At 40.4% G+C, this 25938-nt stretch overlaps 1 protein-coding gene across 1 annotated transcript in view; it reads left to right on the forward strand.

Annotated features, from left to right (window-relative positions):
- The window catches only part of msrab (methionine sulfoxide reductase Ab), a 57984-nt gene that overhangs the window by 26009 nt on the left and 6037 nt on the right, over window positions 1-25938 (forward strand). Inside the window, exon 5 of the mRNA XM_084743080.1 lies at window positions 16027-16133. Coding sequence (XP_084599206.1) covers window positions 16027-16133 — 107 coding nt within the window. The remainder of the gene's footprint in view (window positions 1-16026; window positions 16134-25938) is intronic.

A 25938-nucleotide genomic window follows, 5' to 3' on the forward strand; every position in this document is an offset into this window, starting at 1 on the left:
CAGCCTGTCAACTCATCCCTCTATTTTACCCTACACTGTTAGAAATAAAAGTCCCCCACTCCCTTGGGTGGATCTAAAAATACTTTTATATGGGTTTCATCTTTATAAACCTCTAGTCTCCTGAGGGTTCTATGAAGAGCCATATTGTATTTTACACATGAGGCAAAGAATCATCCCTCATTATATTAACAGTCTATGTTACAATTATCATTATTTAAATTAAGAAAAACATCATTTAACACTGTAGCCTTTGTAAGATTAGGGGTTAATGGAATCCTTAGTCTTGCAAAGAACCCTTGATGAACTATTACTTCAAAAAAGGGTTCTTCAGAAGCAAATGATTCTGCGTAGAACCTCAGTCCTTCAGGAAGAACCCTTATTTCTAAGAGTGTGCTGCTCTTCCTATAGTCGTCCAACTGCCCTTTTTTCCTCTTTAACCTGCGTCTGTTCCTCTTCTCCCTTAATTCTGTGATGTCTTAACGCCTCCTGTCTCTTCCACCCTTGAGTTCTTTTCCCTCATCCTTTTTTCCACATTCTTTCCCAGTTTCCCGCTCTCCTCCTGCCTGTCTCATCTCTTCCCCCTCCACCTCACCCGTCTCACCTGCACCCCCCCCCACCCCCCACCCCTGTCCTCTTTGCAGCGAGCGGAGCGGAGGGGAGTGAGTGAGCAAACGGCCTGGAGCCCGTCAGCACATCCGCAGAGCAGCGCAGTGAGTCGACCGCTCCCCGAGGCCATCCGCTCATCACACAAACACACTCGCATCCACTCACTCCACTTTTATCTCTTAGTCACTCTCTCCTCCCTGCTCCTCATCCTCCCTCCCTCCCCCCACCTTCCTCCTCGGTCTCCCATCTCTTCCTCCCTCCACCCCCCTCCGCCGCCCTTCATCTTAACAACCGAGGCTTTTCCCCTCCTCTTTGTTTCCTCCTTGTCTCTTTTCCTCTCCTTTCCTTCCTCTTCCCCTTGCTCCCTCCGTTCTCTCTATTTTTTGAGGCCATGCAGTATTTATGGTGTGGGCTGCTGATGCTGCGTCAGTGAACAGGCGTACGCCGATAGACACAAAAACACAAATGCACAGCTAAGATGGCCGAGGTGGCTGTCCTCATTTGATAACATCTGCACGTACATGCACGCTCACCCTAGACGTTGGTGGAGCCACATGGTAGAAAAGAGATGCATTACAGGTGTATTAAATAGGTAAATGCGATGCAAAAGTGGAGGCCATTTTTATTCATTCAAGCTTTTTCTTTTTTATTATTTCTGTAAGCTGCTGTTGTGTGGTCGCTGGAATCACATAGACTACGTCGCACCAACAAAAATTATTTTAATCCAAGAGTTGTTCTAATCAGAGTTTAGCAAAACTCGGTTTAATATGAGTAAATCCAGATTTAAAATTAAGCAGAGTTCTGTTGCACAATTAAAAAACTGTAAATTTAGTACATTTATGTTTATTGATGTAAACTGAAATTAAATAGTTCATTCAATATGGAGATGCTTGTTCCCCAAATTAACATAAATAATGAATAAATGATAAATTTGAGTGCTGACGGGATCTAACTACTAAGTAAGAGGGGGAAAAACATTAAGTTTTGGCTGTAAACTTTACATTATTTGCTAGCTTGCTCAAAAAAAGTTAACAAAATGTTAGGCAATATTGTTTGCTCGCTACAAAAAAGTAAGAAAAGAAAACCATATATTGTTTGCTACCTAAAAAGTAAATAAAATATTACACTGCTTGCTGGCTGGCTAAAATGTTAACTAATTCTTTTGTTGTTTGCTACCAGCTAAAAAGTTGGTCTACTAAGCTTGTGGGGAGAGAGTCTGATTTCTTCTCCTTTGAGCAAAAGGCTGAATTATCAACTGGGGTGAAAGAATGAAGAGATACATCAGAAAACTTCTTTGGATTGAGTCTGTCCCCTAATGTCCTTTGAAAAACCTTATTATTTTGCTCAGTCTGTCTCAAAAAAGTGACAATTTTAAAAGTTAAACCTCCTCAGGTGTAAGTTAATACTGAAGAATTAAATGTTTTGGTGCAACAGAATTTTTAATCTTTATTCATTTTAAGCTAGTTTCAAAGTTTGGTGCAACATATTTTAAATGAAACCGTGATTCAGCTGGGTTTAAAAATGAATCCTTGTTGGTGCAACCGAGCCATAGAGTAAAAAAAATGGCTTATCATACATCACACACGCATGGAGAGGGTCAGATCACAAAATAGATATAAATCAAGCTGTCTTCCATCTGCCGAGTCACGCTGGTGGCAGTTATGTGCTGACAATTAAGATGAGCATGAATATTCCTTTTATATAATAGCTTCACCCCAGCTGGCTGCGACACACGCCAATTCCCTGTTGGGGTACCCCCGGGTCCCCCCTGTGTCACCACATCCCTCAATTTAGGTATGCCCCCGCCATCTAAAGGCAAAGCCCCGCAGGAGGTGACCTTGACCCCTGACCTGTGACCTTTGCCACCCCCACACTTCTAACCCAACCCCGTCCCTCTCCGCTGGTTGGCTGAGAATGGCGTGCTCATTACCAGGTGTCAGTTATTACACCCTCACACACACTGACGGCCCTAATTTATGGAGATTGCGGCACGTGTGCACACTGTGGGGGTTGACTTATGTATGTCCATTTGATTATGTTGAAGTTATATATATTTAGAAGTCTGCCTGCTTTCATTTTCACAGTTCTCAGTAGTTTTTTTTTTTTTGTCACTTTTGTGTACGTGTTCACCTCGCATGGAAATAAAGATAAACATGATTGAAACAAAATGGGAAAAAGGTGGGAAGAAAAGGAAGAAAGAGCAAAATAACAAAAAAAAAAAGCATTATATTCCAACCTGAGCTTTGATTGTTGATTAGAGACAGAGACCTCAGCTTCAGTGTTTTGCATAATGATAGATAAAATGCCAAATAACACACACACACACACACAAACACAGATATTCATAAGGAGCCTAAATATTTGCAGCGTTAATTTCAGGCTGTCAAAACCGTCATTTGAGTGTTGGAAAATTGAGTTCACATCTCACAGAATCATATGAGCTGTATTAACAGATTTTTGCTCTCAAATGAGATGTGCAACATTTGCAAAAATCAATACTTTCTCACAAATACAGTTTATTGCCTACAGGGAAGTGACTCTGAACAGAAAATTGGAGAAGTTAAAGTTAATATTATTATTAAATTGTTATATGATATGCAAATTTGATAGAAATTGAACTCTCTGTTCCCAAAGCTGCGTATTAGTTGTGGGACTGATGCGAGGTTAAGATGGTGAGATGTTTGGAATACACTTGATCATAAATCCCACATTACATCCACTACCAGACAATGTTAAAATGTCAAAATGGCAGAAATCATGGTGCTGATTAGCTATTATAACGTGGTGAAGGATCCTCCACACCGCTGGAAATCTGCCACCTTATCCACTTTTAATGAATGGTTAGTGGTGTTAAGTGAAATGACAAGTTATTATGAGCAAGTTACTTAGGGCTGAGCAATATATCAATACTATATCATTCTATTTATTTGAGACCATAGAGATGTCGTCTTAGATTTTTCATATCATTATATTGTAATATGGCACACTGTAAGTGTTGTCTTTTCCTGTTTTTAAAGGCTACATTATAGTTAAGTGATGTTACTTTATGAGGTCTTTACACACTTAATCATTACACCCACATCACTGATCATTTTCTATCAAAAATCTCATTGGGTTCATATTCTGTGAAAGCACCAAGTTGTATTCATAGTTATATTGAGGTTAAAAATATTGTTGTATTTTATTTTGTCCATATCACCAGACCTTAATCCACTTTAAGTGAAAGTTTTACACTCAGAATCTTCATAAAAATAGGGATGTTTTATAGACAAATTCAATTAAAGTGGTCATTGGGAAGCCAAAATGGTCCAAGTCAGTGTTTTATTGTGATATATGATGTTTTTTGATAAATATTACTTCTGCATTAATGTGTATGTTGCTTTTTACTGCTGTAGATGTTTAAAGGTCAAACTCATTTTAACTATTTTATAAACGGCTGGATAGTTTAAATAACAGAAATTCATCGTAATGCATAAGATTATTGCATCTTTGCACTATATGAGGATTTACAGTATTTTGTAATTGATTCTTGATTCTACAAGTATTGAAATTTGATATCATGACTGAAGTTTACTTTTGTTTGCTTTTTTCAACACTACAGCAGGGCAAAAAGATGAATCATTCACTTCTAGAGACTATATGTTATGATTCATATTTCCAAAAGCTCTGCACATCACATGACAGTCAGTCTTTCTGAGTTTATTTCAGCAGCATTGTTGCTATACTGCATATAAAAGAAGTAAATAAAGTACTTTTTGAAGTAAACTTTAACCATTCCTGCCTATCGAGCTGGTGCCATACGAAAACAAGTGAACTAAAATGTTCGGCCAAAATGAATAGAGCCCCTGAAAACTGCACACAGCACAATGTGAGCATTTAAATTTACATTCTTCACATGAAATTGAACTTGTAAACTGTCCTCTCGAATCTCTGGACTTGATCACACATAAAAGTGGTAAATAAAATGTACAATAGAATGAATAAAAAGTATTTTTTGAAGCAAAGCGCTGCACCTAGTTGTTCTTGCCCATCAAGTAGAGAATAAAAAATCAAATCTAAATATGTAAATAATCTTCCAAGTAATAGCTGCATTTTGAGTTTGGGTTTTAACCGTTTGAGGTTGCTGTAGTTGGTTAGTGCTGAGTGTTAACGCCAGAGTAACAGGTTGAGTTAAAAATATGAAATCAGCAGCTATTAGTGTGTTTCAGCAGATCAGAAAATCAGCTCTTTGCTTAATCGCTCAATACTAAGGTTACCTACCTGAATATAATTTGTATTTAGGTTAGGTATGTGGTGTTTGTGTTATGTAGGCTTCCTAGGACGTTGTGTTTTTGTGTTTTGCGTTGACTTTGAGAATTGAATTCTGTGGCTGGTCTGTAGACTTTCTTTTTCTTTCAGAAAAAAATCCGACAGAAAGAAGACATATTTCATTCATGTAACTGTACTAACATCACTGTTATGTCAGTGTTGACGTCTGACCAAAAATATTCATTAAAAAAGAGGTTACGATAGAAATGTCCATATATTTGCATCATTTGTCGAAAGGCACGAGGCAGTGGCTCTTTTTCCATGACCAAACATTAATGTTTGATATCACAGCTTTAAATACCGAGGAATTTAACTTCTCATCCGGCCTGATTCGAGTACAACAGTAGAACAAGCTCTACTTGTTAGATTTAGATGCAGCTAAAAATAAACAGCACAAGGGCCAGAATCACAGTGCTCTGACAACATGCCCAGAACCATGAAGTGATCATGTTAGAGAGCACTGCTCCAGTAGAGGAGATAAAATAGAAGCTAAGGAGGGAGATAAAACAGATTTTTAAAAGAGATGATGATAGTTGCTGCAGTGATCTACATGATATGCCTGTATACCTTATATAGAGCCATATATATACAGTACTGTTGCTAAGGCACACACAGTTCACTGTTGGTTTAACGTTTGCCTCCATATGTGTAGTGTCACCATCTGACAGCCGGCCGAGCATCACTTTCTGTTTTGCTCTGTATGTTTGCATATGTCACATATTCACTCCCCTTAGTACATATATATATATGTTCTGTGTGTGTGTGTGTGTGTGTGTGTGTGTGTGTGTGTGTGTGTGTGTGTGTGTGTGTGTGTGTGTGTGTGTGTGAGTGATTGCACGTGCAGGCAAGTGTATGTGTGTGTGTGTCCGCTGGGGATGCTCTCACCATCCCAACTCCGTACTCTGCCTCTGTCTCCAGCGCGTCAGGAGCGGCTTACATAAGAACAGGGCAAAAATAGCAGCTGAGAGGGGAGAGGAGGAGAGGGCTCTGCTGGCACGCACACAGTCGTAACGGGACCGCGGGGCACGGCACAACCCTGAGTACTATCACGCACACACACACACACAGAGGGAAGACTGCAGTTATCCGGCATTATACTTCTTTTTTTTTTTCATTTGTGGTGTACTTTTTTGACAGGATAGTAGAAATAACGATAGCTGGTCAGACTCCATCAGCATGAAAAACACCAAATAATCTGCACTGATGTTTCAGCTCGGGAACAGGGTTAGGCTCGTCTCTCTGGAGCTGAAGTGGGTGAACAAGTATTACATCGTGTGACAGTGTTGGGGTGCAGGAATAAAGAGGTAAAAAGAGGAAGAAAAAAGAAGCTACATTAGATTGTTCATTAGTGCTCACTCTGCTGCAGTCTAATTGGTACGCACTGCCAAGTGCAATAATTCCGAATTCACTTCAAATGTTTTTTCCTCCACGCTCAGAAGGATGCAAAAAGTCACCAATTATGCAGAAACATTTCTTAATTGCGGACACTGACAATAGCTTGACTGCTGAAATGTTTATTCTTTTGTCTCTGTAATTAAATGGTTGGTGTTTTTCATCTCATTTGCAGTCTTTTCTTGTTTTACATCTTTTTGAGTGCTGAGTGCCCTCCTGAAATACAGAGGGAGTGAGGGAGCTGGAAGGAATGGAGGGACGGTATGTAAGGAGGTGGAGAGGTGAGGATAATCTCACCTTCTACAGTTGTTAACGGATGAAGGATTGTCATGTAAAAAGATGCCAGGGGAGAAACAGCTGGGTCAGGGCCCTGGTTCTGTTGAGGGGTGGAAGGAATGGCGCATGTTTAAAGCGGGACATGCATCAGTACAGTTCTCAATTTAATTCAATTCACTTCAAAGAGGCTTTACTTGCATGACCATAATTAAACATAGTATTGCCAAAGCACATTGTACAAGATGAAACATTACAAGAAATGAAACAGTTACAAAATCAACTAGCATGTCAACATTATTTTGTAATACAAAATTATTATAATTCTATTTACATATACACTGTAATTTTAATTCAACAAAACTTCTCTCACTCTTCGACGGCTTGAAATTTCTGCTTCTTTCTCGTCATTTTCCTCCTCACAGGGCTGATGTTTGATACATTTATCGCATCAACCGAAATGCTCAGATTCTATCGCGTATTGAAAAATGTCCTGTCATTTGGTACATGCAGGAGAATCACTGCGCTGCGTGGGGAAGTAAGGACATAATGATACACCTCAGTATCGTAACATTATGTTAAGTGATACTGTATTGATTCTTGACAATCTTACTTGCGGAGAAATCCGCCGCTGTTTCGAGTACCACAAACATTACCCACAAAGTAATCTCCTCTTTTCTCTTGCTCTTTGGATTTGGCAGACTACTGTTTGTTAGTAATGTTCCTTCTGATAGGTATTTATAGTTTGATATAGTCTGATATGGACACTTTCTTTATTGTAGTCCGATTATCCAGGTTGAGTAAAGTGTTCAGAGTAAAACAGTTTCTCCAGCTTGAATAGCTTCCTCCATAATGTGGATTTTTCTTTTTGTTAAAATTTTTTTTAATTTATCAAATTGGTGTCGAAAAAAGTATTGATCAGGAACTGCAACTTAGACCCCATTTACACCTGATGTTAAAATTGGATCTGTATCCGGATACATTGTCCAGATTGTTGCACAGATTGCATTTGCACCTACCTAAGATTCAAACACAATCCAGCTCAGACTACCTCGAGAAGTCGTCAGGCAGATTCACACCTTGCATACACGTATATTTTTCCTTATCTGGATAACGTATCTGGGCACAGATCCAACTGTAATACCAGATGTAAATGTTGTGTTAAAATCACAAGTCAGATCATGCTTTGGCATCCGTCTTTCACCTCTCCTCAACAGCACATATGCACATAAACATATATGCACATGAAATAAAGCAGGGTAAAAGGAAACCGCCAAAGACAAAAGGTGAATGAGCACAACCTGCAGAGGAAAGAAGCGAAGGTGAAGTTGGAGAAATAGCAGGCTTTTATCCCCAACAGCCAGCAGGGACAAGCTGAGTGATGTTTTTTTTTTTTTTTTTTGGCGTGTGAGGGTAAACGCTGGAAGAGATTTTACAGACTTGCAAGAAATCTCAGCGGCTTTTAAGCCCAAAAAGTGTATGCATGTACCTTTGTGTACGCAGGTTTGTGCATGAAAGTGTACTGGAGAGAACAACCACTCCCACTGAGACTTGACATACCCTCCCACCCTCGCACTTTGTCTGATTTGGTCTTCCATTTGTGTTGAAAGGGCTACTTTTAAATATACTGATATAGGGGGGGGAGCAATTAATTAATATTTTTGGCTTCGTGGGCGTAGGTCAGTGACCCTGAGAGGCAGCGTGTGTAAGTGTGTGTGCGCGTGTGTGACCCGTAGCCCCTCCCCTTCTGTCCACCCCCCATTACCCTCTGCTTTCAGAGGCAAGGCTCTCATGCATAATGCAGAGAGAACAGGGAGGCTCTCATTAATAATTACTGCCGCCTTTGATGGATGGAGAAAATAACGAAGGGGGCTGTTAAAAATGGAGAGAGCAAGAGAGAGACGGCGGAGGCGGGAGTGGGGAATCGAAGTTTTTTGGGTGGTATTTGTTGCCGTTGTAGTTCTTTGAGGATTGAATGCTTATGGGGATGGATTTGGACTTAGTATAGTTGAAGCCTCGGCTGATATTTTGGATGGTGTTAATATTTTGATTGGGGAGTAACTCCTCTTCAGATGGTGGAGGGATCTCTGAAGATGTGATGAATCTTAATTGTCTTTGTGTTGGAAGCTGCTTCTACCACTCAAGGGTGTTTTGTGTCTTGACTTCACTCTGATATTCCATATCATCAACCGCTTCTCTGTGATGAAGAGCCTCTGTTGTCTTCTCCTTTTGTGTTATGAGATATTAAACATCTAATTTTGTTGTAGGGTACATTCTCAGAAATGAAGGCCCTAACTAGAACCATAAGGGTTCTTAGGCTTGTACCCATAGGAGAACTCTTTTCTAAAGGTTTCACTTGAAACTTTCAGAGTGCTTTAGCTAGAACCAAACATAAAGGATTACACTGACAATCATCTGTTTTACACTAATCTGGTTCTGCATAGAACCGTTCTATGACATCTATCTCTATCTTTGATGGTTCTATTCAGAATTCTTCCACTTTTAAAGGGTTCTAACATGAACCTCCACCTAGGAGGATTTCTACCAAGAACCATTTTGTATTCTAAGGGTTTTTATCTAGAATCTACCCAGGGGGGTCCTAACAAGAACCCTTTGATATTCCAATTGTTTCATCTAGAACCCCTTCAACACCATTATATTCCAAGGTTTCCATCTAGAACTCACCCAGGATGTTAAGAACCCTTTTGTATTCCAAGGGTTTTATCTATAATCCACTCAGGGGATTCTACTGAGAACCCTGTCGTATTCAGAGAGTTTTATCTAGAACTTACCCATGTGGTTCTACTGAGAATCCTATTATATTCTAAAGGTTTTATCTAGAACCCATCCAGAACCCATCCATACCCAGAGGGTATGTTGTAAATAACACAAGAGTTTTACAGAGAAGTCTTTTATATTTCGGTACAATAAACCTATCACTAAAGAGTTCTTCAAGCATTTCAACAATTCTTGATGAATACTTTCTTCAAAAAAGGGCTCCTCATCAACCCTTCTGAAAGAACCCTTTTGGAACCCTTATTTCTAAGAGTGTATAAATAAATTCTTTGGTCTTTAATCAGATTACAGCAGTCAAACCAGCAGTTTCATGATATATGATCTTTATATCATAAATTTTGCTCTCATAATTAATGTGCATATTTTATCCATACATTATCTTGCACAAGTCTACGCTGTGTGTGTGTGTGTGTGTGTGTGTGTGTGTGTGTGTGTGTGTGTGTGTGTGTGTGTGTGTGTGTGTGTGTGTGTGGTTGAGCTGGTCAGAACGTCGGGGTCAGCAGGGAAGGTCAGAGGAAGCAGCAAAGCTACAAGACCCCTGCCAGACAGCCAATCAGAGTAAAGGCTCTGTTGGACAGCCAATGGCAGGGTGGCTTGGTGGCCTTTGATGGAGGGGCCACCATTAGCCCTCGTCACTGAACAACAGTGCTGGGGGCAAGATGGCCGACATCCAACACTGCAGAGATGGAGAGAAAGAGGGTGAGGGTAGACATGGATGCAGAGGCAGAGGGAGACAAATGAGAGAGTGAGTTGAATTGTGGTATTGTACAATAAAAATAAAAAACGATGTAAAGGGGTTGAATTAGAAAATATATGTTTATGAATAAGTAGATTTTAAATCATGGATGTTTTAGCCACAGTAGTGGCATGGCTTCAGGGATGGTGATGGTGGTCTGCATGTTGGTCCACACTTTGGTCCAGATTGAAATATCTCAACAACTATTAAATGGATTGCTTTGAAATTTGACACACGCATTCATGCCCCCCTCATAATGAATTGTAATCATTTTGGTGATCATGACTTTTCATCTAGGGGCATCACAAAGTTAAAATTGGTTAAATATGACCAAATACCTGCAAAAACTATGACTTTTACATCAGCCTCAACTGGGGCTGCATAATTAATTAATTAATTAATTAATTAATATTATCAAAATACATTATGGCCAAGTTCAATCTAAATTGCAGAAGCTGTGTTTTTTTGATAAAGAAAAAATTTGTAACAAAACAGCTTTATAATGAAGTATTGTAGTGCCGCAAAGAAGCTCCGTCCTACGAAATCCTGGTCTCCACATGTAAGAAAACATGTTTGCTTGTACAGACCACAACAGATGTCACATCATCATGATTTTAATAGTTTTTTTTCCAATGAAAATTAAAATTGTGATGTAAAAAGTATGAATCATTTTATCTGTCAAAATAATCAAAATAGAATGTTTTTAACCATATTGCGCAGCCCTAACCTCAACTAGCAAAGTTTATTTAGTGCTGCTTAGCTGATTATTAGCTTGCTAACATACTAAACTAAGATGGTGACCATGGTAAACATTATGCCTGCTAAACATCAGCATGTTAGTTGGTGAGTTAGTTGCTGTTGTTCCAGGGCACAGACAGAGATGATAAAATGATTTTGTGTTAACTCTAGTGGATTAAAACTAAGCTTTAAAGCTGTGCCACAATGTACACTGGATATCTGTTCGTCAGTGAGGAAGGGTGCAGGCCTTACATGAACCCTGGGAAGCTCAACTCACTTTCCACAGTTGCTTCACTCACCTCAGTGTGCGCGTGCCACATGGTTGGGCCACAAACTCTGCAGAAGCGCTTTCTCATGCCAGCCATGCACTGACCTTGGTTGTGGTTTCAGTTCAGTTATGTCAGTGTTTCCCAAACTTTTTACAGCCCCTTCAGCCATCCAGCGTCAAGCTACGCGCCCCCCACCCACACTTATGATTGTTTTCATTTGTAAACCCCCTCCACACACATATATATGCAGCCTGTGTACAAAGTCTGCTTGAAACTGTGAGATAATCAACACAGGTTATTGAAAGGAATGTGCTTGAGAGGACGAATGTAACTGCAACATGTGGCTGAATTTGAGAGTCTCAAATCATTTTCCATGCACAGTTTATCCTGTATTTTGCAGATATTTTTTTTTATGTATCTCTTCTCTCTTTATGTACCTCAGTTTGGAGTTTAAGTTGACAAATTGCAGACAGAAACTGGACCAAAATACTTCAGGAATGATGGTATCAATAGTGGTATATCAAGGTCTCAGAATGAGTTGTGGCTATCAGTAACATGCCACATTCTTCTCTCCTTCCTTTACTCTCACCTCTGACAGTCTTTTATTGGATAAGATCTGCCCTCCTGCAACCAATGAAAAATGACAAGTCACAACCTGTGATCATGACATTCATGAGCATGCTGCTGTTTAGTGCAAAGAAACACTGTGCATAGCATGGCTGTAGACTCTTAGGCTTGTATTCTAGTTGAGATCTGTTGAACAGAGCACCAATGGAGGTGGAAGAGTTGTGTGAGAGGTTAAGAATGGAGGGAAAGACAAAAGATGGGGATTGTGTTTAGATGAACATGGCCTTTTTGATTGCAAAGAGTAAAGAACACATTCTCTATGTTTTCTCTCTGTTACTGTTTTTACACCAAAATTGGTGCATATGCAGGTTTTTAAATGTGTTGACTTCTCTCCCATTTCCAATAGACTCCTTTGCCTGTCTGTGTTTTTTTTCTTATGCATGCCAGAAAGCCTCATGTCTGTGCAGGGGAGCAGAGAGAAAGACTTTTTTAAAAGTCTCTGTGTGTTCAGTTCTCAGTGCCTTTGTAACTGAATCAAACCAAGCAGCACATGTATATCTAAAAAGGTCAAAAATAGTCACAGAAGTTACAGATGAAGGCGATAAGCTTTTATTGCGTCAGCTGGAAAAGGGGGGATTGCTAGTGTGTCCACCCAGGTGTCAAGTCTCCATCACTGCAGATCAGAGCTGGTCCTGATAAATACGTGTGCCGATTGAACCTTTTCCCACTGAAGACAAAAGCCAGATAGGTTTTTTGGTCCACTGTGAAAGGGGCTTAAAGTTAACTGTATCTGTGACTTTAGGGTGATAGACATGTCTGTTAGTTTTACTCTAGGCTGATATAGAAGATTTTAAATGCAAAATGAATTTAGATAAAGATATTAAAGGGAATAATCTCTGTACTGAACAGAGACTGATGATATGCACACATTGTGTTGAACGGTGTAATCTCCACAACACACTTTTTTTAATCATATTTGAACAACTCAAGCATTTCATATTGTTGATGAAATTTTCAGTGAAGCAAATTCTCTGAGGCGTTCAGTGTGTGTCGGAGAGCAGGCGACGTCTGGTTGTCTCCTCTGATTTGAATGAAGACCAGATGAATACTTATAGCCATTATATCTGAACAGACTGTGTCGCGGATAGGTTGTGACATTCTATGATGTAAGGTAACATTTAATCTAAAGAGAACAAGATATGCAGATCACTATGTCAAGGAGATGTCAGCATCTTGTGGCTCCAGCTTGTCTGCACACTTATTGAAAATCTGTTTTCTCCCACAATATGAATAGAAAGCAGAGATGTTAACAGGTGCAATGTACAGTATGTTGTTTGACAAAATGTAAAATGTTGTTAAGCTTATATGGGCAACAGACCTGATCTCCTGAGGAAGTGCTGTGGGGAAGAGCACTACAAATTTGGCAAGGGAATACAGTGGCATGACATTGGCCTCATCTGATTGGTTAATGATGGGTTTTTTTTTCATCTGAGAATGTCATCTCAGATTCCTGCAGATAGACTTGACATACAGTATTTCCCTTTGCTGTTAGAGCACATTTCATCACACAAACTGACATTTTACCACACACTGCAATTTAGAGAGGCACTGTTCTAATGCACTGTACTAATTCAAAGCTGCACTAATAAACATTTCACGTTCACATTGGATGAGTTGACCATGTATAGTATGAGAGGGGGTTCTTTTGGTGACAGACTCATTGAGAATTATCAGTTGACTCTTCCCCTCAGCTTTATGGAAAATTTTAGCACCTTTCAGCCAGTGGTTTTGGATGTATGGCTTGCAACTCAAATGTTTTGGTTCTCTCTCGCCGCTCTCCTCAGCCAATTTCCACCTGCAACAGACAGCTGTTTTCAGCAGAAAAAATGATACCTACCAAACAGCAAACAGCACATAGACAGAGTTAACAACTAATGGGTGGATACAATGTATACAGTGTATACAGGGTATACAGTAGTATGGCAGTATTTGTGTTAAACAGCTTAATTGACTGTACTCCGCTGCACTGCAGAGCTGATCGTCATAGCGACACTATTCCCACAGCTGGGAAGCAACACGCTCAGGAGCTCTGCTTCAGTTTCAAGTAGCTGCGGCTTTCGTTCACTGACTAACTCAAACCCACACTGTGCATGTACAGTGCTGTCACTGCTCATTTTTACTGCAAGACCAACAACTTCACTGCTTACATTTTCCTTAGGATGAAACGCTCCTCCGACCAGTCAGTACTCTGCAGTGTTTGTTAGCTTTCCTTTATCATCGGGACTGAATCCAGAATAATCCCAAACAGAACTATTTTCCCACTTTTTTAGTAGTTATTCCTGCAACCTTATCCCCCAGATGCCATTTGTGTTTAATAGAAAGAGGAGCGTCTGGGTTTAAAACCATACTGTGGTACACTGTGATACATTTACATCGTTTAAGCCAAGTGGAGCAGTTTAGGTGTTAAAGAGCCAAATATTTCCTTCAGGAGTTGGTTGAGAGAAAACTGGAGCCAAAAGCTAAAAGGAGGATGAATGACTCAGATGTGTCAGACGTCTCCAAATGAATGCTACTGTTTCTCTGTATTAGGTTTGCAGCAGTAGTAGGTGTTATCAGTGTTCAGGAACACACAGTTACATTACTTGCCCAATGCCTTCACCGTCTTCATTACCATGAAGGTGTCAACTGGTACTAATTTGTCAAAACTAAGGCTAACCTGGCTAAACCAAGCTAACCTTGACAAGGAACTAACATTGCAACCGCTGTGTGCTTAAAATTCACGTTCCTTTACGACGCTTTATCTTTCATTAGATTAGAGACAAACTGTACAACTCTTCTGTGGACAAAGGCTACAGTTGTTGGGGTCGGTGTATGGGATGTTTGACACACCTGCAACATGCAGCTTCAATGAAACAATTTTCAAATTTTGTTCAAAATAAGGAGGAGACTAAAAGCTCTAATGTTGAAAGATAAAAGTAAGCACTCTAATGTTACAAATAGTAAGAGTGTCATCACTTGTATATTTTCTTGAAAAATGTCCTGTTTTTAATCAGTAACACCAGTGTGGTCATGAGGTTTTTAACCAGTGGGAAAAATTTTCTCACCATGGCATCCCTGCTCTGTGTCTGATGTGTAAATGGTAAATGGTTGGTTAACATGATCACACATCAGTTATCAAATTTGTGCTTACAGGTTGTTCAAGTAATAGCACTTTTAGAAAATTCACTGAAAAACAGGAGAAGACATGGACACAAGTTACAAATCAGGGCTGCACAATTTGCTAAAAAAAAAAAAAGTCACATTGCAATTATTTTGACTGAATGAAACAAAAACTACTAAAATGATGAGGATGTGATTTTTATTGAGGTCTGTATCAAACAAACATTTTTTCTTTCATCTGGAGAAAAAGATTTTTAGGCCTGGTCATCCATGCAGCAGCACAGTACCTTATTATAATGCTGTTTTCTCATACGTTTTTCCTTTTTTTTAAAAAAAAAATGTGTTTTGATTCTGGTTCTGCAATTTGGATATTGCACTTATATTGCGATTTATAGTGCCACCCTAGTACAAATACAGTAACACTGTGACATGACAAAGACACTACATAGTAGAGTTCTTCAACAAAAGCAGCCTTTGAAAAAAACACTTTGCGTCTTCACTGACCAGTAGTAGTCGGTAATAATCTGTTGTTCAAATGAACCAAGCATCACTGTCTGCAGGCTGAAAGGCAAAGCGGTGAAAGCCTGAAAGAAGAACACAGACAGGCCACTCGCCCCGGCCCAGAACAGAAGGCCAAAGATTAAGACAGACAAGGGTTTAGAGCGATAGATGAAGAGAAAAATGATGCTCTCCAGTAAGGAGCAGAAACAATAGCTGAGTGGGAGAGAGAGAGAGTGAGAGATAAAGACGAAGGGAAGCCTGCGATGGAAGTGGTCCATGGGTGCCAGAGCTGCTCAGGATTGCAGTCTGTGAAAAGCATGGAAGTGATGGCAGCTGTTTGGCCTCTTAATCAAGGTACACTGGGCCTGGGCATCCTCCAAACACCCTGATGTAAAGCTGATGAAAATTTCGACAGTGCCACATGGATGACAAAGAGGAACATGCACCCACCTACTGTACATGTGCCCATACACCTACACACCGCAGGCCTCCCTAATGAAAGCCCGAATCTGCTGTGATCTCTCAATTCATCTGGCTTCGTGGATTCAAGATGCAGGATGATGACATAATTGTGAAAACCGTTTACATGCAAATGACATCGTGTCTGTGGTGACTGGTACTTATGCGTGTTATGGGGTGTCTTTATTTTGCCTTTGTGTGTTTGTGTGTGTGTTTACGCAGGTATGAAGCAGCACAATGACCATGGTACCCAGTATCGTTCAGCCATTTACACATCCAACCCCACCCAACAGGAGCTGGCACTGAAGAGCAAAGTGGCCTTCCAGCAGGTATAGTACCTGTACACACACATCACGAGGTTTCATTTTAATAATAAACATGTGTGAAGTTAGGTAGGCACAGCTGAGCATCTCTTGAGGGAAAAAAGTGTTAAAATGCCTAAAAAAAAAAAAGAATAAATTAGTTCATTATATTTCACCACTACAGTGCTGGGAGATACAGCTTATAAAAAATATCTTGACTCATATTTTTTGTAAAATAACGTGCCATAAATTCCCAACTAGTGAAAATCTTATAGAATATGATGCATTGCTGTAGATTACTGTAAACTAGCTATCAGTGTAGGGCTGGGCGATATAGACAAAATCAAATATCACAATATTTTTGACCAGATAACTCAATTAATATTGTGTCAGTGTTGTAGGAATGACTATTGGTGCTGTCAAGTATTATTGAAGTATTACTTTCTATTACTTCACTGTCATTGCCAATACTACTTTCTATTTTAGTTTACTATAGTTTAGTTTTTTACTCAATTACTTTTATTATTATTATTTTTGATAAATAATCATCACTAATGTGGTTAAAATGATGATGTTTTCCTTTTTTCCATTTGTCATCCTGTAGAATTTTATTACAGATATTTTGGTTGTTGTCTATAGCACAATAACATTTTATTTAATGGGATGAAGAAATTAATTAATGATTTTGAGTACATATAAATACATTTACCACAGCTGTAAGATGCTGAAAAAGCTGAAAAATGTGCCTTGAAAATTCTTGAAAATCGCTTAAATTTGACGTAAGAAAAGGTGTAGGACCCTGAATTATATCATCATTTCATGTAAATGTTTGTCCGTTAACCAGCTATAGTTTAAAGTTGTCCCAGTTATTTGAATAACAATTAAAAGCTGGTCTCTGGAGTGGTGACCTCTCAGAGTTTGATGCTCTTTAGTAAAGCAAAGCCACCTCTGTTAAGTTGATCCTCATCTACATCCAATTGGTGACACCCTCTTTCTTAAACTGAAAGAGAGGAAGAGGGTCAATAGGTCATCAAAACTCATTTCTAAAGCTCGTCCTTTCAATGGGACACGCGTCGGCCTTTTGTTCTGTCATCCATCCATCTGTCCGTCCGTCCGTCCATTACTCTGTCCGTCCGTTGATCCCTGCATCAGTTTGGTTTGTTCTTGCTCTTCGCTCTCCAAATGGTATTCATGGACAAGCTGGCAGGGGGCAGAGGGGAGCAAATTATAATCGTCATGGTTACTTAGGGCTCCCGGGGTCAGCAGTCACGGGCCAGGGGGATGCCACGTTGCCACAGCAACAACCTCCCAACCTTGGCCTTGGGCTGGGGTCAGAGGTGAGACCGGAGTGGCAGCTGCGGCCGGGAAGGTGGTGAATGAGGGGGAAGGAAATGAAAAAGAGAGAGGCAATCAGATCAGAGAGCCATGACAGGCTATCAACTGACAGTGACCCCCCCAACACACGCACACACACACGCACACACACACACACGTACACACACCATCCAGGTTTATAAGCTGTGCACCATCTCAGTCTTTACAAACATAAAACCACAGCTAACATTGGACAGTGAGGCAAAGAGTTTAACATGCAGGTTGTGTGAGAAACTGGCAGAAGAACCGACAGACCTGCATCGTCCAAAAAAAATGTATTCATGCTCACATAGCCTGTATATTCAAATTGGTGTATATAAATGGAAACAAGAAAAATATAAAGCAGTCCAGACAGAGCCATTTTGTAGCTGTTCTGAAGCTTTCAGTCATAACACATGATCTTCAGCAGGAAGGCCTAGTTTCTTTCTGAGCATCATTAACTTCTCATCCGTGGTCTTGAAAATTGAGTTGTAAAGGTTGAAAGTTTTTCTTGACCTGAGAAACACAAGTTGATAAAATAATCTCACCTCTGATGATATAACGATGAGAAGGCTTCATGCCCCACCAGCAGGGCTTCAGAAGCGGAGCAGTTTAACTGTCTAATTATGTTGATTTGCTGAGTTTTTGTTGATTTGGTCATTTTCCCTTGATTTTCTGCGTGCTTGTATTGTGGGTAAACAGGCTGTGTAGTCAAATTGTTTCTGTTTCATCTGTTTTTATGATTGCAGGTCTGCACTGATTTTTTTTTATTTTGAAATCGAGATTCTCTTTGCTGTTTCTGTGACTGACTTCCTTCCTTCTCATTTCTGTGCTGCTTGATGCTACTGTTAACCAGCTGTCCTGACACATTAAAGAACAAAAAGCCCACCCAAAAAATGTAAATGAAAATAAAACCATCCTATAAATATGTGCACTGACACCCCATTAAATGGCATTCGTGTTTCTCTGAAAATAATATATGGCATCCCTAACTAACACATGCAACGATTACGCCATAAACATGCGAATAAACCAAGGGGAAACGAAGTGAAAACAGCCAAAGGTTCAGGGAGTTATTATTACAGCTCAGAAAAGGCTGTTATGCCAAGCATTATCTTCATGTCACCTCCATACCAGTGGAAGTCTGAAACCATCTTACAGCAGACACTCACCAAACACACCCATTTACTAACATTCGGAGGAGAAACAGCACTCAGACTCTTCCTCGTGCTCCCCTTCTCTCTCCCCACCAACACTGCTGACACCACCAATCTGTCAACCACTTCAGTGGCACCCCAGTTTCATCTGAGGGCCACTGGGACACATATCTTCTCAAAGCAGCTGACACGCTCTGAACCAAAATGGCAGCTTCCTGCCCCGAAATGGTTGCCTTGCCGCATTGATGCTGAGTCTCAAGAACGCCCGGCCTGAAAATGGCATCTCTACAGAGGAAGGGCTTGCTGTGTGTGTGTGTGTGTGTCCGTCTGTGTGTGCGAAAGGTTGTATGTGTGTGTGTGTGTGTGTGTGTGTGTGCGCGAGTGTGTTTTATCCTAAAAGGCCAACGACGTTCTCTATCAGGAGAAGTGGGTGCATGTTCGGTAGAGTGACAAGAGAAGAGTGGGTGGAGGCGATCTAAGACGATCAGAGATAAGACAGGCATCACAAAATCCAGATTCCACCCCACTGCCAGCCCATGACTCACACACACACACACACACACACTTTTGCATGTACGTACAGACACACACACACACACACACACACACACACACACAGACATACATTTGGCACATACACGCACAGCCCAATGAATAATTAACCCATACGAAGAGTCTCTTCTGCAGGGCTTTCAGTTTCTTAACTTCAGCATTGGGGGAGGTGGGGGGGGGGGGTGAGGAGGAGAGAGTGAGGCAGAAAAGCTTGTTTAAGCGCGAGAGCAGCGAGGGGGAGGAGAGGGAGGGGGGGAGAGGAGGGAGAGAAGGGGGAGAGGAGAAGGGGGTTCTCTATAATGAAATTTGAAATTTGCAGAACATCAAAGGCTTCTGTAGCCAAGCCGCTGTGGCAGCAGAGCAGAGAGAGGAGGAGTGCATCTCTTTCTCTCCCTCTGTCTCCCCCGTCTTTCCTCTCCTCTCTTTCTCTCTATCCCTCCCTCTCTGCTAAAATGTGTCTCCCCAGAGCTGGGTGAGGGTGGGGGAGAAGGGATGGGAAGAGTTGATTAGGAAGAGAGTGCGGAGTGGTGAATGGGGGTGGGTTAGCGATCGGTTAGGGTTTGGAGAGAAAAATGGAAAAAAAAACTGGGGGTTCTATATATATAAGTGTGTGTGTGCATGTATGAACAATAGGTTTTATCAAGCCAGCTCGAATATTGCATGTGTACGCGCATGTGCATGTGTGTAGGGCCTTGGAGGGGTGAGTGTGCCCTCTGATAAGGCATCCTAACTTAATGAGCTTGAAAGGGGGGAAGTGGGGAGGGGGTGCACAGGGGTTCAGATGATGGTTGGAAAAAAAAACGGGGGATCGTTTGGGGCTAGAAGTCTTGAGGAGAAGCTCGAGGGTTGTTAAAACGGGGCACGGCATGTCACACACACTCACATCTCTCATTTTGGAAAGTCTTCAAAAGTGAGATTTTACCCTTCAAACTATTCGCCGGCTCTCGCCTTTTTTAGGGCTGCGGCGAATGATTATTTTCATTTGATCACTTTCACAATTATTCAATTAGTTGTCCATAAAATGTCAAAAAATTATGAAAAATGGTGGATCACGGTTTCACAGAGCCCAAGGCAACGTCACAGAGGAGTAAAAAAAACAGAAAATATTCACATTCGAGAAGCTGCAATCAGAGAATTCTGACTTTTTTCTGTAGAAAGTGACTCAAAACGATGAAATTATCAAAATAGTTGCGACTCTAGTTACAAACAAGGCAGGTTATTTCAAGATTTATAAAAATGGATTGAAAAGGGATCAATTCAAAAAGACAGAAGCACATTTACAAATGCTGGCTGTCAAATGTATTTCATTAATTGAAAAGCAGTTTGAAAGATAATTTAATGCCCTGTTTTATATATGTGCTTTGTGCTGAAATGATCAATAGCAACAACACATCAGTATTGGCTAAGATATAACCATTAATAGAACATTTTTAGTGATATATTGTGCACAAACAACTTTTAATTGCCAGAAGGTGAATGCACATCCCTCCAGTGAGATATTGTCGAGTACAATTTCAGCTGAAATGTTAAAAAGGCGGTCGCTTTTCACAAGAATGCATGCAGGGATCATCTTCTGCGTTTTTCGGTCTTCAGATGTTGAGCTACTTGTTGTCTGCCCTGAAAAAAAAAAAAAAAGACAAAAAAGAAAAAACGTAGGAGCGTGCACCGCCTCGCTCCGAGACTGAAGTGTGTGCATCCTCTCCTCTCCTCTCTCAAAATGTAGGAGTGTTGGCTTCCTCGCTCACAAAATGTAGGAGAGCTCGCTGAAGATTAGAGCCCAGCTAAAATGGATGCCTGACCCGGCGCTGAGAAAGAGAAAGATGAACAGGGGCAGGGAAGGGCAGGGGAGAAAAAAAAAAAAATCATCCTCAGACGCACAGAGGGAATACACACATACAGACGCTGGATTGTACATGAATGTTTTACACGTATGGCATTTTACAGAACATCACAGGAACAAGCAGGATGTTCTCTTTCATTATCTTCTCTCTCTTTCACACTATTGTTTTTTTTTCCCAGTTAATCTCCCGTGTTCTTGTTCTTTACTTCTTGCATGTCTCTGCACCATCTCCCCGTCTGTCTGTCTCTCTCTTCCATCACTCTCGCTCTGTCTCTTCTCCCTGAGGTCATTGAGGGCAAGCGTGGTGCTGCGGACTAGTCAATAAGTATCATGTCAGGCTATTTCATGTGTTTTCAGGCAGAGTCGCAGTCTATCCGTTACCGGCGTTGCAGCGCAGAGCAGCTTCGCTTTCTGCAGTGCTCGAAGTGTATTTACATTTTTGAGATTTTGAAGGGCTTTTTGGTGCTCCAGCATTCAGGTGTGCACCTCCACTCAATGTTAGATTGAATTTAGATCTGAGCAAATGAGATCAAGAGTTTATAGTAATGTACAAACCATTGGTTGTCTTTTTGTCTTTAAATTCTGAATTACAGTAGTGGGAAATTACTAATTACATTCATAACTGCTTTTTAAGTACGACTTTGAGGGACTCCTTTACTTAATTATCTTTATTTTATTTCTACATTTCACAGGAAAATAAAAATACCAGTGAAGGTTTGTTGTTTTAGTGACCTGATGTGATGATTTGGGTGATAAAGTTTAAAGTTTTCATTACATATTTTTGTGTTTGATAAGCACATCTGAGAGATCATTGCTGTATTGTCCAATATATCTATATCAAAACTGTTTTTATGAGGATCAGTCCCAAAAATTCAATATCAGACAGGCCCTAATTTTATGGACCAAACAACTTATCAACAGATTAACTGCGAATGAAAAAATGTTAGTTGCAGCCTTACAGCAAAGCCAGGAAACATGGAAAATTTGGAAGTAGTAAGAGTTTTTTTTAAGTACAACTTTGAGGTGCGTGTTCTTTACTGAAGTATTTTAGTTTTATTTCTACTTTTGACAGGGATTCATTTAATTTCCTACATTTTTGGCAGCTGTAGTCACAAGTTAAACGTCAATATTTTACATAAAACATAGAGATAAAAATTCCAGCTTCTTAGAAGTGAATATTATCTGGTTCATTTACCCCTCCCTGACATTAAACTGAGTATCTTTGAGTTGTGGACAAAACAAGACGTTTTAAGATGCCTAGGGCTTTGGAAAACACTGATTAACACTTTTCAGCGTTTCCTGACAGATGAAACAACTAAATGATTATTCAAGAAAATAATCGACAGATTAATCAACAATGAAAATAATCTTTATGTAGTCCTAATAAAAATAATCTTTATTAATCATGTAACACCCTTACAATCCTCATTCAGTTGCCAGATAAGTAATTTTACTCTTGATAAAGAGTATTTTTGTATTTGCACACAAGTAAAATTATGAATGTAAGACTTGATACTTGTAATGTTGTGTTTTCACATTGAAGCATTACAGTTTTTCTTAAGTAAAAGAAAACTGAATCAATAATTCTTGCACCACTGCTAAATTATTATATTTACATTATAAAAATGTTTTAAAAGAATGCATTGGAACTATTGTGCTTAATTATGTTAATGTCAATAAAACCTATTTTAGATCAAGGCTAAAATGTGGACACCAAGAAAAATCAATAAAATACTGGAGGTGTGCAGTCAGAGAAATGCTAAATAGTGGTAACGACACACCAGTAACAGGAGTGGACTCAGGGATGATTACATAAATCACCGAATTGAGGTCATATCCCTCTTCAAATGTCTTCACCGTGAGTCATCGGGTGTCACAAACTCTATGTCAGTGCTCGTCTCTTCCCCACCACTCTGCAGCCGTAGGCCTTCCGAGGGAAAAAAAAAAAAGGAGGGAGACAAGACAGTGGGGTAGGAAGAGAGGAGCGAGTACATTTTCCTCCTCCCTCTTCTTCCTCCTCCACCTCCACCACCACCACCACCCTCTCTCGGGGTGTCACGTCCTATTTGTGTCCCGGGGCCGTCTCTCTGGCGATGGTGATGGCGAGAGGGGCTCTCTCGCTTGGCTGGAGAGCAGGGAGGACTTGGTAGCACGAAGCGGTGGTCTGTGCTCACATGGGAGAGAGACACAGGGAGAGGATGGAGGGAGATGGAGGAGAGAGAGATGCACCCGTTCAGCCATGTCTTTGACAGGGGAGTCTTTCCGACAGGCGTGAAGAAAGGAAGGGCTGACTGGGCTGAGTGAGCTCAGCCCCTGACACACACACAAACATGCTTTTGTCACTTACGAGGACTTAAATTCATTCCCCGGCGATTTAAGCTAACGTCAAGCATACGCAGTACATAGCTAACCCCGCAACCCCAACCAAAAAACAGGTCCTAACCCTAAAATTTAAAGCCCAACACCGAAACCCCAACCAAAAAACAGGTTCTAACCCTGATTTTTAAAGCCTAACCCCCCCGATCATAACCAAAACACAGGTCATAACTTTAAAATTTAAAGCTCAGCCCCCCAACCCTAACCTTAAAATAAAATTTAAAGCCCAACCTTACAGCTCTAACCTAAAAACAAGTCTTAACCCTAAAATGTAAAGCCCAATCCTCCAACCCTACCCAAAAAGCAGGTCTTAATCCTAAAATTTAAAGCCAAACCCCCCCCAACTCTAACCAGACAAGCAAATTTAAAGTCAACCCACAACCCTAACCACAGAGCAGGTCTTAACCCTAAAACTTAAAGCCTAACCCTGCCCGACCCGTACCAGAAATCAGGTATTAACACTACAATTTAAAGGTTCACTTTATGGGCTAGATGCAGATGGTTAGGGGTGCAACAAATAATTATTTTCATTGTTTATTAATCGGCTGATTATTTCCTTCTAGTTATTTTCATTCTTGATCAATCTGTTTATTATTATCATGATCTTTGGTCAAAACATGTGGATCAGTGTTTCCCAAAGCCAAGGGTGACGTCCTTAAAAGTCTTCTTTTGTCCAAAACCCAAAGAAATTCAGTTTACTGTTGTAGAGGACTAAAGAAAGCAGAAAATATTCACAGATACTGTGATACTGCAGGGAACTTTAATATCTTGGTGATTTTGGAGGCCCCTGTGGGGAAAAAAGTGGTAATGTTTCCACTTTAACAACCAGAAAGAAAAATATTTTCTTGCTTCGTTTTAACTCACTGGACTCGCTGTAACTTTGCCTGGGAAAATGTAAACGCAGGCTTGTTTCATCTGATATCATGGAGACTCCGACCTGATGGCACCCATTTCCACCGATCGTCTCACGGACGGTCTTGTTTGCTTATGTAGGTCACATAGAGGCATCAGTAATAAAATTAAGACTGTTTCATAACCTGATAAAAACTCCTTGTAATAGCTCTAAGGAGCAGGAATCAGAGACTTTTGACTTTTTTTCTTCAAAAAATTACTCAGACCGATTATCAAAATTGTTGCCGATTAGTTTTTAAGTTGACAGCTAATTGATGAATTGTTGCGTCTCTCGTGGGGACTCACTTTTCCCATCCAAAGGGAGGTGAGTCTAGATAGCATGGCTGTATGATGTGATTTTCATCCCCACGGTTATACAAAAAACCAACACACACTCACAAATTTGCATATACGAACGCATGTCTCTCCTTCTATGCAGCCATCATTTAAATGCATCATCACAGTATTATAAAGAAGTTAAAGTTAACTTCATCTAGACCAGAAACTACATTAAATGCTGCTGTAGACAGTTATGCACAATAATAATCAGGGCAGCAACTATTAATTAATTAGTTGTCAACTATTAAATTAATTTGCTAACTGTTCTGATAACCTGAGTAGTTTTTTTAAGGGGAAAAAAAACTCTGATTTCAGCTTTTTATATGTGAATACTTTCTGATTTCTTTGTTCCTCTGACAGTGAACTGAATATCTTTGACGTTTGCAGACGTCATCTTGGGCTTTGGGAAACACTGATCGACATCACCATTTCTGACCCAACAAATCGACACATTTATCAACAGTGAAAACAGGCTATAGTTGCAGCCCTAGTAATGATGATTCCTAATAATCCAGTAACATAATACCTTTACAGGCATCATTCAGTACTTTTATTCTTGATAAAGAGTGACTTTGTATTTCTACACACGTAAAACTATGAATCCAGGATAAGTTCCCATAGCGTCGCTGTGTGACATGATTTTTGTCCCTACAAAAAAAAAACACACACACGCTGAACTACACTTGACATGTCCTGTATTCATGAGCCTGTATTCATGAGCCACACGCTCACATGTATGTAAAATTTGCATACACACGCAGGCGAACACATTTCTCTCCTTCTGTGCAGCCATCATTTAAACGTCACCATCAACGGCATCAAAATGCTCAACTTGACGACAGCTAGTCTCGAATTTTCCCTCCTCCATCTTTTTTACCTTTCACCATCCTTCCCTCCATTCCTGTGCTGCTGCTGCTGCTGCTGCTGCAGTGAGAGAGAGAGCGAAGCCACATAAGGTTATACACAGTGGCGTGACGCCATGCATTCTGATTTATAGATCTAAAATGGCCGCCGTGTTGTGACTGCTGTAGAGGGCTGGATGGAGAGAGCGAGGGAGTCATGCGGGGATGTCAGGGCGGGGTAGTATGTGTTTGCCCAGAATAGCAGACCTTTTCTTGGACATTGTGTTCTCCTCACATGAAGCGTCCTCTGCCCCGGAGGGTTTGCTCCTACAGTGGTTCGCTGATGATGACTGATTAATTAGGCCATGATGTACAGAGCTCCTCGCTTGTGTCGGCTGGTTTACGATGCTGTTGGACAGGAAGAATGGGTTCTCCTGTGTCAGACTGCACACAGTGTGCATTAGAAAGGTAAATATGTCCTT

The sequence above is a fragment of the Lutjanus erythropterus genome, chromosome 18 (assembly GCF_056507025.1).
Source record: "Lutjanus erythropterus isolate fLutEry1 chromosome 18, fLutEry1.hap2, whole genome shotgun sequence".
NCBI classification, from domain to species: domain Eukaryota; kingdom Metazoa; phylum Chordata; class Actinopteri; order Lutjaniformes; family Lutjanidae; genus Lutjanus; species Lutjanus erythropterus.